The 14,261-nt window shown below is 41.0% G+C and overlaps 2 protein-coding genes across 4 annotated transcripts in view; one reads left to right on the plus strand and one right to left on the minus strand.

Moving 5' to 3' along the window:
• LOC137334912 (chemokine-like protein TAFA-2) overlaps positions 1-14,261 on the plus strand; it is a 104,937-nt gene that overhangs the window by 63,169 nt on the left and 27,507 nt on the right. The window contains 1 exon segment of the mRNA XM_067999998.1: positions 11,767-11,919. Within this exon segment, the coding sequence (XP_067856099.1) occupies positions 11,767-11,919 (153 nt within the window).
• Positions 1-14,261, minus strand: part of LOC137334593 (uncharacterized) — a 65,339-nt gene that overhangs the window by 39,139 nt on the left and 11,939 nt on the right. The window lies entirely within an intron of this gene.

Raw genomic sequence — 14,261 nt, forward strand, 5'->3', positions numbered from 1 at the left:
GCCAAGTCATTAGATGTATTCAAGAAGGAGATAGATATATTTCTTAATGCTAAAGGGATCAAGGGATATGGGGAAAAAGCGGGAACAGGGTACTGAGTTAGACGATCAGCCATGATCATTTTGAATGGCAGAGCAGGCCCGAAGGGCCGAATGGCCTACTCTTGCTCTTATTTTCTATGTTTCTATGCTACTTCCTCCCTAGCTACTTTTAATATTCGCGGATGAAATCCATCCAGAGTAGGGGTCTTATCCTCCCTAAGTTTGATTAGTTTATTAATTATCTCCCCCCTTTCTATCTTAAATGTTTTAATACCTTTTTTGATCTCTTCTTCTAATGCCCTGCCCACCTTCTTAGTCTCCCTGGTAAATACGGAGACAAATTAACTATTCAATATTTCTGCCATTTCACTGTCGTTACCTGTGAGTTTATCGTCTGCATCTCTTAGTGGCCCTATCCCTATTCTGATTTTTCTTTTGTTATTTATGTGTATGTAGAATACTTTATATTTCTTTTTATATTCCTTGATAATTTAATTTCGTAGTTCCTCTTTGGTTTCCTAATTGTTTTTTTGACTTCTTTCCTAAACTCTTTGTATTTCCTTTTGTCATCCTTTTAGAGTATGCCTTTTTCTTTAGCTTCAATTTTACCCTTATCTCTTTATTCATCTATGGTGTTTCATTATTGGCTAGTTTGTTCTTGATTTTTAGAGAAGTATATTTCTCCTGAACTCTATTGATCACCATTTTAAATATTACCCAATGCTGTTCTATTTCTTTGCCTGTCAAATTTTTTTTCCAGTTTATGTGCCCTAGTTCCATTCTCGTCCCCTCAAAATTAACTTTTTTCCAATCTATTACTTTGGTCTTTGTCTTACTAATGCCTTTCTCAATCATTATTTTAAACCTTATTATGTTATGATCACTATTGCCTCGATGTTCTCCTATGCTTACTTCTCTTTTCTGTTCTGGTTCATTTCTATATTCAGCAGAGATTCCCCTCTTGTTGGGCTCCTGACATACTGGATAAGAAAGGAATCATGTACACATTGTAAAAGCTCCATTCCCTTTTCCCCTTTCCCTACCTCTTCTTGCAAGTTTATTTGGGGGTAGTTGAAATTTCCCATGATTATTATTTGATTTTGTTTACTCATTCCATGCATTTGTCCACATATTTCATCCTCCACTTCCCTTCCATTATTAGGTGGTTTGTAGAATATACCTATGAAAGTAATCGATCCCTTGTCTCAATCCAAATGGATTCTGTTTCTATCTTAATGTTACCTATGTCCCTTTTTTCTATTGCTATTATGTTGTCTCTAATTAGTACAGTTATCCCACCCCCTTCTTCCTTCCCTATCTTTTCTAAATACATTATATCCTGCAATATTTAAGTATCAATCCTGTTCCTTATGTAGCCGTGTTTTAGTTATCTCTACCACATCTGGCTCCTCGCTATGAATTATTACCTCCAGTTCCCCCGTTTTGTTTCGGATGCTGTGCACGTTGCTGTACAGACAATTTAATTTGTTTTTAGTAATTGTTCCCCTCCCTTGTTTTTACCCGTCATTTTGTACTTATGTTCTATAACTGTATTTGTTCCCCGACCTTTTACGTTACCTTTATTCCTTAACTTGGTCTGACCTTTACTCTCACTTCCTAATTTGTTTTTCTTCAGACTTATGTTATCTTCCCCCGATCCCTCCCTCCATCATAGTAGTTTAAAGTCCTATTGACGGCTCTGTTTATACTTTCTGTTAGGACGCTGGTCCCATTCTGGTTCAGGTTGTGCCTGTCCCAGCAGGACAGCTCCTTCCTGTCCCAGTACTGGTGCCAGTGTCCCATGAAATGGAACCTCTCCTTCTCACACCAGTCTTTCAGCCACGCATTCACCATCCTGATCTGTTTATCTCTATGCCAATTAGCACGTTCCTTGGGTAGTAATCCTGAAATTATCACCTGTGAGGTCCTGCTTTTTAATTTAGTTCCTATCTTTTGATATTCTCTTAGCAGGACTTCCTCCCTTTTCTTCCCTATGTCATTAGTCCCAGTATGAACCATGACAACTGGATCGTTCCCCCTCCCTTTCCAAGTTCCTCTCCAGTTACTCCGAAATATCCTTTACCCTTGTACCAGGTGGGCAACACACCCTCCTGGACTCTCGGGCGCAACTGCAGAGGACGCTATCTATCCCCCTATGACTGCAACTTTTCTATTCTGCTCCTCCCCTGCTCTTGCCTCCTGCTCCACGGTGCCATGGTTAGCATTCTGGCTGTCCGTCCCTTATCCTCACAGGTGGAAAGTACATTGTACCTGCTGGATAGGACTAGTGTCTGTGGGACCTCCTTCTCTGCCTCCCCTTGGTTCCTCTTACCCTGCTGAGCTATGTGTTGGAGTGTCTCTAACTCATACACCAGCTCAAAGACTCTGAGCCCGAATGTCTCAAGCCAGAGACATTTATCGCAGATGTGGCAATCCGGGACAGTCTCGCTGTCCACAGACTTCCACATACCATAGTCCTGTCACGCAGCCTGCATGGACATTTTATTTATTTATTTGTTCGTATTAATTTAATTCTAGAACTAATAGAAGCACTTACAGTCTAGATTATATTTAGTAGGTGGATTTTAGCTTGATTTTAAATTAATTAGTAATTAATTATTCTGAATATTGATTTATTGAACTATTTATTTATAGTTATAGAGTGTGTATAGTGAATTAAAGACTTAGTTTAATTTCCTCGGATTCTGCCGCTCCCCCCTCTGTGCTGACTATCACGCCACCTTTCGAGATTTTTCCCTACGTCTGTTTAACTGCTCTGGTTTCCTGCTCTTTTTAACTGTTTGTTTAGCTTTAAGGCTTTCTAACTGACACTAATGGACTAACTGCTGAAAACACTAACCACTAAACACAACATCCACTAAAAACACTGATCAATAAACTAAATACATACACTGACTTACCCCTTGGCGCTCCTCAGTGACATCATGTTTTGACTTTAGAGAAATTTTTTTTTTGATTTTAATGCTTGATTTCAGCTTGAACTGAGGGGTGGGGCAGGAAAGTGACAGCTTGAACTAAGAAAATCATTTTTGTATCTTCAACACTTGTATTTGTTCTTCATGCTTCCCTGTACTTATCTTTTCTCCTACACCAATACAAATGAAAGAGTAGGAACATAGGAACAGGAGCATGCCATTCAGCCCCTGAAGCCTGTTCCGCCTTTCAAATGGCTGATATGTACCTAGACCTCATTTCTTTTCTTTTGCATAGAATGTACAGGACAGAAACAGGCCATTCGGCCCAACTGGTCATGCTGGTGTTTATGCTCCACACGAGCTTCCTCCATCCCCTCTTTATTTAACCCTATAAGCATAACCTCCTATTCCTTGCTCCCTTATGTGTTTATCTAGCTTCCCCTTAAATGCATCTATGCCATTCACCTCAACTACTCCTTGTGGTAGTGAGTTCCACATTCTAACCACTCTCCTGAATTCCCTATTGGATTTATTAGTGACTATCTTATATGTCTACTCTATCAAACCCTTTCATAATCTTAAAGACATCCATCAGGTCACCCCTCAGCCTTCTCTTTTCTAGAGAAAAGATCCCCAGCCTTTTCAATTTTTCCTGATAGGTATAGCCTCTCAGTTATTAAAAAAAACCCGCCTTTTTCCAAATCCCTTCCTACCCTTACCTAACAAAAACTTACTGGTTACAGTCTTGAAAATTTCAACTGAGCCAGCATCCACAGCAACAGAGAGAGTTCCAAATTTCTGCTACTCTTAATGTGAAAAAATGCTGCCTGATTTCATTCCTAACTGACCAGCTATAATTTCAAGATTATGCCTCTTTGTTCTGGATTCCCCCATCAGAAGAAAATAATTTCCCTGTATCTTCCCTATCAAATCTTTTCATCAACACCTTGATTAGATCTGTCCTCAACCTCCTATACTCAAGGGAATACAAAGGAAGTTTATGCAACCTGTCCTCATAATTTAACCCTTTAAGCCCTGGTATCATTCTGGTGAATCTACATTGTATCCTCCAAGGCCAATATATTTTTCCCCTGCCTAAAATGGAACACAAACTCCAGATGGGGTCTGACCAAGACTCTGAACAACTGAAGTATCACTTCCTCACTTTTGTATTCCAAGCCCCTTCAGATAAAGGCCACTATTCCATTAGCCTTTTTGATTACTTTTTGTACCCATGCACTAGCTTTTTGTGATTTGTGTACGTGGACACCAAATTCCCTTCACTACTCCACAGCTCCTAGTTCTCTCACCATTAAGAAAAAATGCCAATTTTTCTTTCTCGGAACTGAAGTGGAGGACCCATTTTCCCACATTGAATCCCATCTGCCATAGTGTTGTCCACTCACTTAGGGGCAGAACTTCCTCAGTTGGGACGCCGTTCCTCAATGGCGTCCTCTCCAGCCGCCGGCGAATCCATCGGAGCAAGTTCGCGAACGCGCGCACGCGCGGTAAAACCCCAAAATTGGTTCACCGGCGTTTTGACAGTTACGAATTAAAGGGCCACCTACGTTACAATCAATACAATCAGGAAACATCCATAAACTTACCCATCTGCCCATTTGGAACAAAGATACTTACGCCACGAAAAGGTACGCTTGAAAATACCAGCTCTACACTACTTTTTAAAAGCGTGGTGACTGTTAATGACTGCAAATCAACAAAAAATTAAATTTTCAAAATGTGGAATGTCTAATTATTCTAATTTTAATATTTTTTGATCATTAAAAAAATTAAAATAAAAATGTTTTTTTTTTAAACTTTTAATTTCTGTATGTTTCAGTACATTATAAATAATTTCCTTGCCTTTTTATAATAAGGTATGTTAAATTTTTATTTAGACTAACATAGGGAATGTCACTTTAAATGAATGAGTTTTATTTGCCTGCTTGTGGGCGGGGCTTCCGTTCCCAAATTCTATGCATGCGCATGAGGGCCTACGCTGATCTCGGAGCGCATCACTTGAGAAGAATTCAAAATGGAGCAAGTGGACGTCGTGGGCCACGCGGTAAGTACCTTCGTACTTTTTATCCACAGGATGCTCGGAGATCCTTGCCACGCCAGTCGGAGCAAGTTCCGGCCCAATCTGTCTGTCATCTCTTTGGAACCTCCAGGACCAATTTGCACAACTTACTATGTCTCCTGACTTAGTGTCATCTGCAAACTTATACAGCTATCTAGTTCTTCATCTAAGTCATTAATTTATATGGTGAAAAGCTGAGGCCCCTGCACAGATCGCCGGGGAACACCACTTATCACGTCCTGTCAATCAGAGAACGTTCCCTTTATCCCTACTCTTTTATCTCCTACCTCCCAACCAATTACCCCAACCCATGTTACAAGGTTCCCTCCAATTTTTTGGGCTTTCATTTTTAATAATAATCTCCTGTGTGGAACCTTATCAAATGCTTTCTGAAAGTCCATATAGACAACATCTATAGGCATTCCCCTATCCACCATGCCAGGGACCTCCTCAAAAAAAATCAACTAGATTAGTAAGACATGACCTACCCTTCACAAATCCATGCTGACTCTCTTTGATCAGCTCACACTTGTCCAAGTGCTCAGTCACTCTGTCCTTGATGATAGATTCCAGTAACTTCCCCACAACCGATGCAAAAATGCCAGGCGTACTGCAGCTTAAATTACAAAGCCTATGAAACTACTTGTTTTCACCTGTGATAGACTTATAAATGGTGGCGTTCTTGAGTTGTCAGCTTTTTGGGGATTGGGTCAGCTTTTTGATTTTTATATAAAGCTGTTGGTCAGCTTTTGCTCGTTGACTAGATTGGCATGTATGCTATTCAACCATGGCATATTAGTGTCCAGGCACCACTCATTCCCTGATCCAGCAACGCAGGCACCACTGTGCTCATTTCAGGTTAAAACCGTTGATCCATTTTTGCTGAACTTTCTAAATTCAGATTGACTTGGATTTCTGGCCCATCGCTGTTGCTGCATGACTGAATGTGACGTTAAACTATTTTTATACTGCATCGAGAACATAAATGCCAACCACTCCTGTTATGAACGCACAGTCAGCAATTTGGGTTCGTGCTCGCGCTAGTCACATGCTGGCTGAAATGTTCATAACTTTCTGGATTTTTGTGAATCATCTCTCCTGCCCACGTGCATATATGGAAGAGACTCATTGCCATGTTTTGAGTCAGACAGAGCTGTTTTCTGAGCAGATGAATGTTAACCAAGTACAAAACTGGTTGTACACATTGCTACCAATGACTCCAAGGCCATCTGTTGACTGAGTGTGACACTTGGAGCAACATTTATGACTTGTTGGCTTTTCCTTGTACGTGCCAAAGAGGTGAATATTGACATTATTGGAGTAGGCTTTCAGGCGGGAAATGGTTGTAGAGATGATCAAATGTATGCCCAGACTATTGCAGATGCCCGTTTTGTTATTGATACGGCAGAGGAAGGTTTCAACATGCACTTGCTTGATATTAGTGGTGCTTTCCCTAGCTCAGAATATGTCAAACTCAAATGTGAAGAGTTTGCAGCTATTATCAATCCTATGCTAGAGAAATATTCCTCCATTGATTCTGGGGTTCAAGTGGTTGTTGGGGGTTGTTGGTTATATATGTGACATTCGTCTATACACTGCTGTGAACATCATTGTTAAAAAAAAATGGTAGGGGTGAAATTGGAAACGGGCGGGAACGCAAATCAGGCAGAACTGCTTTTGCTGCCTGTCATACGATAGGGCTGATAGTCAGCGCTATTGAAGTCAGTGGAACTGAGTATCGGTGGGGGGGGGGTGCGGGAATGGGGGATCAATGCCATACCACCTGTTTTGCATACCCGCCCTTGTCCAATCTCACCCCCGGGGTCTTCAATGATCATAGTAGTTCCAATGACAAAAGGATCCTCATATTATGATATAGTTTATGGGTCTTATAGAATCATGTCGTGGCACTGGGCTTACAGAATGCCACCGATCACCACTCTGTACAAAACAGAACATTCTCCATCTCCCAGCAGCAAGCTGGTGGAGGTTTTCTCGTTCATGTGGATATTGGCGATAGGTCTATAACTCCCACCTTCCTTCAGATTTTTCCTGGCCTTAGAGAGGGTGCAGAAAACATTTACTAGAATAGTTCCAGGGATGAGGGACTTCAGTTACGTGGATAGACTGGAGAAGCTGGGGTTGTTCTCCTTACAGCAGAGATAATTGAGAGGAGATATGATAGAAGTGTTCAAAATCATGAAGGGTTTAGATAAAGTAAACAAAGAGAAACTGTTCCCAATGGCGGAAGTGTCGAGAACCAGAGGACACGGGTTTAACGTGATTGGCGAAAGAACCAAAGGCGACGTGAGGAAAAACTTTTTTATGCAGCGAGTAGTTATGATCTGCAATGCACTGCCTGAAAAGGTGGTGGAAGCAGATTCAATCGTGGCTTTCAAAAAGGAATTGGATAAATACTTGAAGGGTAAAAATTTGCAGGGCTGTGGGGAAAGAGCAGGGGAATGGGACCAACTGGATTGCTCTTACAAAGAGCCAGCATGGGCTCAATGAGCCGAATGGCCTCCTTCTGTGCTGTAACCATTCCATGATTCTATGATCCTAGGTCGTGTCTGACTAACTTGATTGAATTTTTAAAGGATGTAACAAGAAGGGTCGATGAGGGTAGAGCCTTAGATGTAGTCTACATGGATTTTAGCAAGGCTTTTGACAAGGACCCACATGGCAGACTGGTCAGAAAAGTAAAAGCCCATGGGATCCAAGGGAAAGTGGCAAGTTGGATCCAAAATTGGCTCAGTGGCAGGAAGCAAAGGGTTAATGGTCGACAGGTGTTTTTGTGACTGGAAGGCTGTTTCCAGTGGGGTTCCGCAGGGCTCAGTATTAGGTCCCTTGCTTTTTGTGGTATTTATCAATGATTTAGACTTAAATGTAGGGGGATTGATTAATAAGTTTGCAGATAATACAAAAATTGGCTGTGGTTGATAGTGAGGAAGAAAGCTCTAGACTGCAGGAAGATATTAATGGAGTGGCCAGGTGGGCAGAAAAGTGGCAAATGGAATTCAATCCAGAGAAGTGTTAGGTAATGCATTTGGAGAGGGCAAAAAAAAGCAAGGGAATACACAATAATTGGGAGGATACTGAGAGATGTAGAGGAACAGAGGGACCTTGGAATGCATGTCCACAGATCCCTGAAGGTAGCAGGACAGGTAGATGAGGTGGTTAAGAAAGCATACGGGATACTTTACTTTATTAGCCAAGGCATAGAATATAAGAGCAGGGAGGTTATGCTGGAACTGTATAAAACACTAGTTAGACCACAGCTTGATTACTGTGTACAATTCTAGTCACGACATTACAGGAAAGATGTGATTGCACTAGAGAGGGTACAGAGGCGATTTACAAGGATATTGCCAGGGCTGGAGATTTTAGCTATGAGAAAAGATTGGATAGGCTGGAGTTGTTTTCTTTGGAACAAAGGAGGCTGAAGGGAGATTTAATTGAGGTATATAAAATTATGATGGGACTAGATAGAGTGGATAGGGAGGACCTATTTCCGTTAGCAAAGGGGTGAGTGAGCAGGGGGCATAAATTTAAAGTAATTGGTAGAGGGATTAGACGGGAGCTGAGGAGAAATTTTTTCACCCAGAGAGTGGTGGGGATCTGGAACTCACTGCCTGAAAGGGTGGTAGAGGCAGAAACCCTCAACCCATTTAAAAAGTATTCGGATGTGCACTTGAAGTGCCGTAACCTACAGGGCTATGGACCAAGTGCTGGAAAATGGGATTAAGCTGGATAGCTCTGTTTCAGCCAGCATGGACACAATGGGCCGAATGGCCTCCTTCTTTCTATGATTCCATGATCCTAACTTATTCATTCACCATCAATCAGTGGCCTTGGTCATAGACCTTTAGTAAAGGCTGTTTTTCAGTTGTATGTTGTTTTGTGAGTTTTTCAACTTTTACTAGTTTTGTAGGGTGCTTGTCTGCAAGAACTAATAACTGAAGGATGGGAATTCAATGACTCAGTTTAATAGTCTGACAGTAACAATACTGCTACATCAAAACAATGAGATATGAATTAGAACAGACTGTTAGTGTAGTGAAGGAATCATATTGATTAAGAAATACTCTTTGATTCTCTGTATGTCGTTAATACTGCATCACATTCATATTCGAAGCGCGGAGAGTTGCTTTGGTTGACATGGCTCAGCAAGTAAATGTGCCAATTGATACCATGCCATACAAAACCAGAAATGTTCCAGCTGGTCTTGTCTGGGTTATCCAATCTCAGTTGGGGTGTGATGTTGGGAGTGTTACTGTGTTCATTGGGTGGGGGGAGAAATCAGCAAGGTTTCCTATTATCTGGTGATTTTTGCTGGTGTATATTATATGCGTGTGTGTGCATGTGTGTACATGTGTGTGTACACATGTGCTTGTGAAGAATATGCTCTCATACTATTTGGACTCACCCGACACCTGAACATTCTGTTGAACACCAAATGGAATTTCAACCTGGGTGGTTACAACAAACTATTGCAAAACTGATCCATATGGATAGCACATTGCTGGGTGGCAGCCAAAGCTTAATTGGAATTGAGGGGTATATATGCCATCATAAATCACGAGAAATAACCGAGTCTAGTTCATTAACATTGCATGAATCCTAAGGTTGTACAACAGCTCTCCAACTATATATAATCCAGCATTTATTTTGTTAGCCAGCCTTTTCTAAAAAATGCTCCCTAATAGTCTGCTAGGCATGTGTGGTACAAAGCTTGTTGGGTAAACAGAGCATACTAAGGTAATGAAGCCTTTCATCGGCATTCATTACTGTAAGGTCTCTTCTGGAGTTAATTTGGGGAAAAGATTTCACCTCATTCATAAAAATTTTCTTTCTCATATTTACAGTACAGGAGATTTTTTTTGATCTTCCTAAAACTTACATTTCTACAATTTGCCGTTTTAACCTATTACTAAAGCTTACAAACTGTTCTGGTAGCTACCTATTACCATAGAAACAGAAAGTTATTAGGCCTGGTCTTGCTTCCTTTGGACTGGAAAGAGGCCCCGCTGAGAATTACAGGGGGTATATTTCCCGACAGGCAAAGCTCAGGTACAAATGCTTAGCACATTACATTTGTTTTGCATCCCTTTGTTTATTTTAAATGGTTAATGCCTGCTTAAAAATAACACACAGAGGAATGTAGAATGAGTGCTGCAAACATTCTTACCATAACTTTGCCGGTCAGAGAAAGTATCCCCACAGTCAGATCAGAGGCCTCTCAAAACTAAAATCTATTGTCTGCCTATAAATCCCAGAATCCACAGCAAATGTCACCACCGTTAGAAGTCAAGTTAATAAAAATTCTGAGGTAGAAGTATATTTTACTTAAAACATAAATATGTCAGAATGAGTTTATATTTGCTTTTTTCTGTTAATTAAATTCAGTGTACCAGAATGCTAGCTGACTGGTGTTGAAGTCAGAGAGAGATATGTGTAGGAATGAGCATTGACCAAACTTAAAATCTGACCTTATTCAAATGTTATGGATTCCATTGGATTGAATCTTTTCCTGGCATGGTTTTGGTTTTGCTCAGATTTATTTCATGAGTCTCATTAAAGCATTATTGCATATTTGTGATACTGAAATGTTGTTAAGAATGTTTAATTTCACAATTTAATCTCCCTGTGAATGACATTCATCTTCATGAGTGAGTTACTTGATGTAAGTACCCAAGCCAGTTGTCTCCATTTGTTCCTTATGTATTTGGCAAACATTCCCTGGTTAAATGCTGACTGTACATACAGGCAATTGAAGTCTGATTACAGGGCCTGTAAACAGGCCTACATTGCCTTGAAATCACAGATTTCACTACAGAGTAAAGACAGATTACTGACATCATGATTCTGGTGTGAATAATTTCAATAATAAACATATAATAAAATTAACTGAAATGTGAGGCACACAGGTTAACTCCCATAAAGAATGACTGAAGTATTTGGAAAATGACAGTTGCCAGGGAAGAAGATTTTCCTGTTCAGTCTACATGTTCCCTGATAAAAAATGTTCATTATTTCCAGCAATAAATGCATTCTTTATCCACATTTTTATGATTTTGCCTTAAATAACAAAACAGTGGAAGTCCGCCCCTCTCTCACAATTAGCCTGACTGGATTTAACTAAATAACAGAGACATAGCAATAGTAACCAGTGAGAAATTAATCCAAATGTACTGCGCTGACTGGCGTTAGAGGAGAATCTACTGGATTAGATGTCCAGCTTGTGACTCAGAATTGGTTCTTCAGGCTGTTCCCTACCCCCTCATTAGCCTAATAACACTGTAGTGTTCCCATCAGCACTTTGTTTGACATTAGCCAACCCAGCACAGGCCAAGGAATGAACTTGCTTGGCCTGCACGGCTCAGTGTCACATCACATGTTGTCGTTAGCCATCGGTGGACTTTTTACTCAGATTGGGAAGTGAGATGCAGGAAGAATGGTTGGAGGTGGAGGGGGGACGGGGTCAGTATTCTATTCTGTAAACCAGTGTTATTCCATCTGGGACCATTTTATTGGAAGGCTTGACCACAGTGAGGTGATGAAGCCTGAAGGGAAGACATTGTTCCCCTAGACAAGCTGCGCTGACAGTGTTAGGAGCTGAAGTTCTCCCCAACTACGTGGCAGACATTTCAGAGTACGTGGGAACATCTGTGCCGTGACTTTCCACTGACGTTTTTCTTTGTTGCTGCGCAGCTCATCATGTTAAAACTGGCACCTGCGAGGTAGTGGCGCTGCACAGATGTTGCAATAAGAACAAAATTGAAGAACGGTCCCAGACGGTGAAGTGCTCCTGTTTTCCGGGACAAGTAGCAGGAACGACACGTGCTGCTCCTTCTTGTGTTGACGGTAGGTTTGCTTTTTTTCTTTTTAACATTAAACCTGGTGAATTCTTGAATGTGAGAGCAGGAAAGCAATCTATGCTCTCCCCCACCCCACTTCCAAGTTTAACTACGGCTTTTTATCTACAGTTCCCTCAGATAGTTACCAAATTGAATGTCAAACTGTGTTCTATCTAATTTTTTATGTTGCATTCCTGCACGATTAGTTGGGTTGAAATCAATAGCTCTCACCAAGGTAATTAGTTCTGCAGTGTAAAAAATAATGAAAATTAATCCAATTGCAATGTTCAGATAGAATGCTCGCTGATCAATATTTAAAGGGACTATTCCCTCATCTTGAAATTTATGGCGATTCTGGCTTCCTAACATAGCCAGGAACAATGTGCATTGGAACAGCAGCATGATGCTGGAACCACTGTTGTTCACAATTTACATTAACGATTTGGATTCTGGAATCAGAAGTATAATTTCAAAATTTGAGGACGACACCAAATTGGGGGGTGTAGTTAATACAAAGGAAGAATGCATCAAAATTCAAGAGGACATTAACGAACTTGCAGAATGGGCGTGTAATTGGCAAATGAATTTCAATATAGGTAAGTGTGAGGTGGTGCATTTTGGTAGGAAGAATAAGGAGGCCACATACTGCTTGGATAATAAGAGTCTAAACGGGATAGAGGAGCAAAGGGATCTGGGGGTACATAAGAAGATAGGTAGGAGCAGGAGTAAGCCATTTGGAGCCTGCTCCGCCATTCAATGAGATCATGGCTGATTGCGTACAGGTACACAAATCACTAAAAGTAGCGACGCAGGTTAATAAGGCCATAAAAAGGCAAATCAAGCACTGGGGTTCATTTCTAGAGGGATAAAATTGAAAAGCAAGGAAATTATGTTAAACTTGTGTGGAACCTTGATTAGATCACACTTGGAGTATTGTGCACAGTTCTGGTCTCCATACTATAGAAAGGATATAGAGGTATTGGAGAGGGTGCAAAAAAGATTCACAAGGTTGATACGAGAACTGAGAGGATATCCTCGTCAGGAAAGGCTGAACAGGCTGGGGCTCTTTTGTCTGGAAAAGAGAAGGCTGAGGGGTGACCTGACAGAGGTCTTTAAGATAAGGTTTGATAGGGTAGATGTAGAGAAAATGTTTCCACTTGTGGGGGAGACCAAAACTAGAGGTCATAAATATAAAATAGTTGCTAATAAATCCACTAGGGAATTCAGGAGAAATTTCTTAACCCAAAGAGTGGTAAGAATGTGGAACTCGCTACAGAAAGGAGTATTTGAGGCAAATAGCATAGATGCATTTAAGGGGAAGCTAAATAAGCACATGAGGGAGAAAAGAATCGAAGGGTATCCTGATAGGGGTAGATGAAGCAGGGAGGGAGGAGGCTCGTGTGGAGCATAGACCAGTTGGGCCGAATGATCTATTTCTGTGCTGTAGTTTCGATGTAACTTGATGATGGCTGGTGGTTTTATTTGCACAATTCATTTTTGTGCCAAAAGCCAACACCATAGACAATCTCTGGTAGGGTTCTCAATTGACCCCCACTGGTCCAGCTCAGTATACCTTCCAATTTGACTCAACTCATATCCTTCTAGGTTTTTAGGTAATTCATTCCCAGGATGTGGGCATCGCTGGCAAGTCCAGCATTTATTGCCCATGCCTTGTTGCCCTGAGGAGATGGGTAGTGGGCTTTCTCCTTGAACCGCTGGTACAACTGAATGCCTTGCAAGGCCACTTCAGAAGACAGTTCAGAGTCAACCACGTTGGTGTGGGACTGGAGTCACATATAATTCAGGCCGGGTATAATGGCAGATTTCCTTCCCTGAAGGACATTAGTGAACCAGTTGGGTTTTTAACGACAATCCGACAGCTTCATGGTCACTTTTACTGGTACCAGCTTTTTAATTTCCAGATTTTTTTTGACACTGAATTCAAATTCTCAAACTGCCATAGTGGGAGTTGAACTCACGTTCTCTGGATTATCAGTCTAGATTATTATTTAAGGGTGTGGAGATGCCGGTGATGGACTGGGGTTGACAATTGTAAACAATTTTACAACACCAAGTTATAGTCCAACGATTTTATTTGAAATTTACAAGCTTTCGGAGGCTTCCTCCTTCCTCAGGTAAATGTCAGGAACTCCTCGAAGCCTACGTAGACTTCGAGGAGTTCTTGACAGTTACCTGAGGAAGGAGGAAGCCTCCGAAAGCATGTAAATTTCAAATAAAATCGTTGGACTATAACTTGGTGTTGTAAAATTGTTTACAATTATTTAAGGGGGCCGCGGTGTCAACCTCCAGCGAACACAATTTTACTTTGTAGCGAATAGGATCATTTGC

Source organism: Heptranchias perlo, chromosome 18 (genome assembly GCF_035084215.1).
Source record: "Heptranchias perlo isolate sHepPer1 chromosome 18, sHepPer1.hap1, whole genome shotgun sequence".
Lineage (NCBI taxonomy): Eukaryota > Metazoa > Chordata > Chondrichthyes > Hexanchiformes > Hexanchidae > Heptranchias > Heptranchias perlo.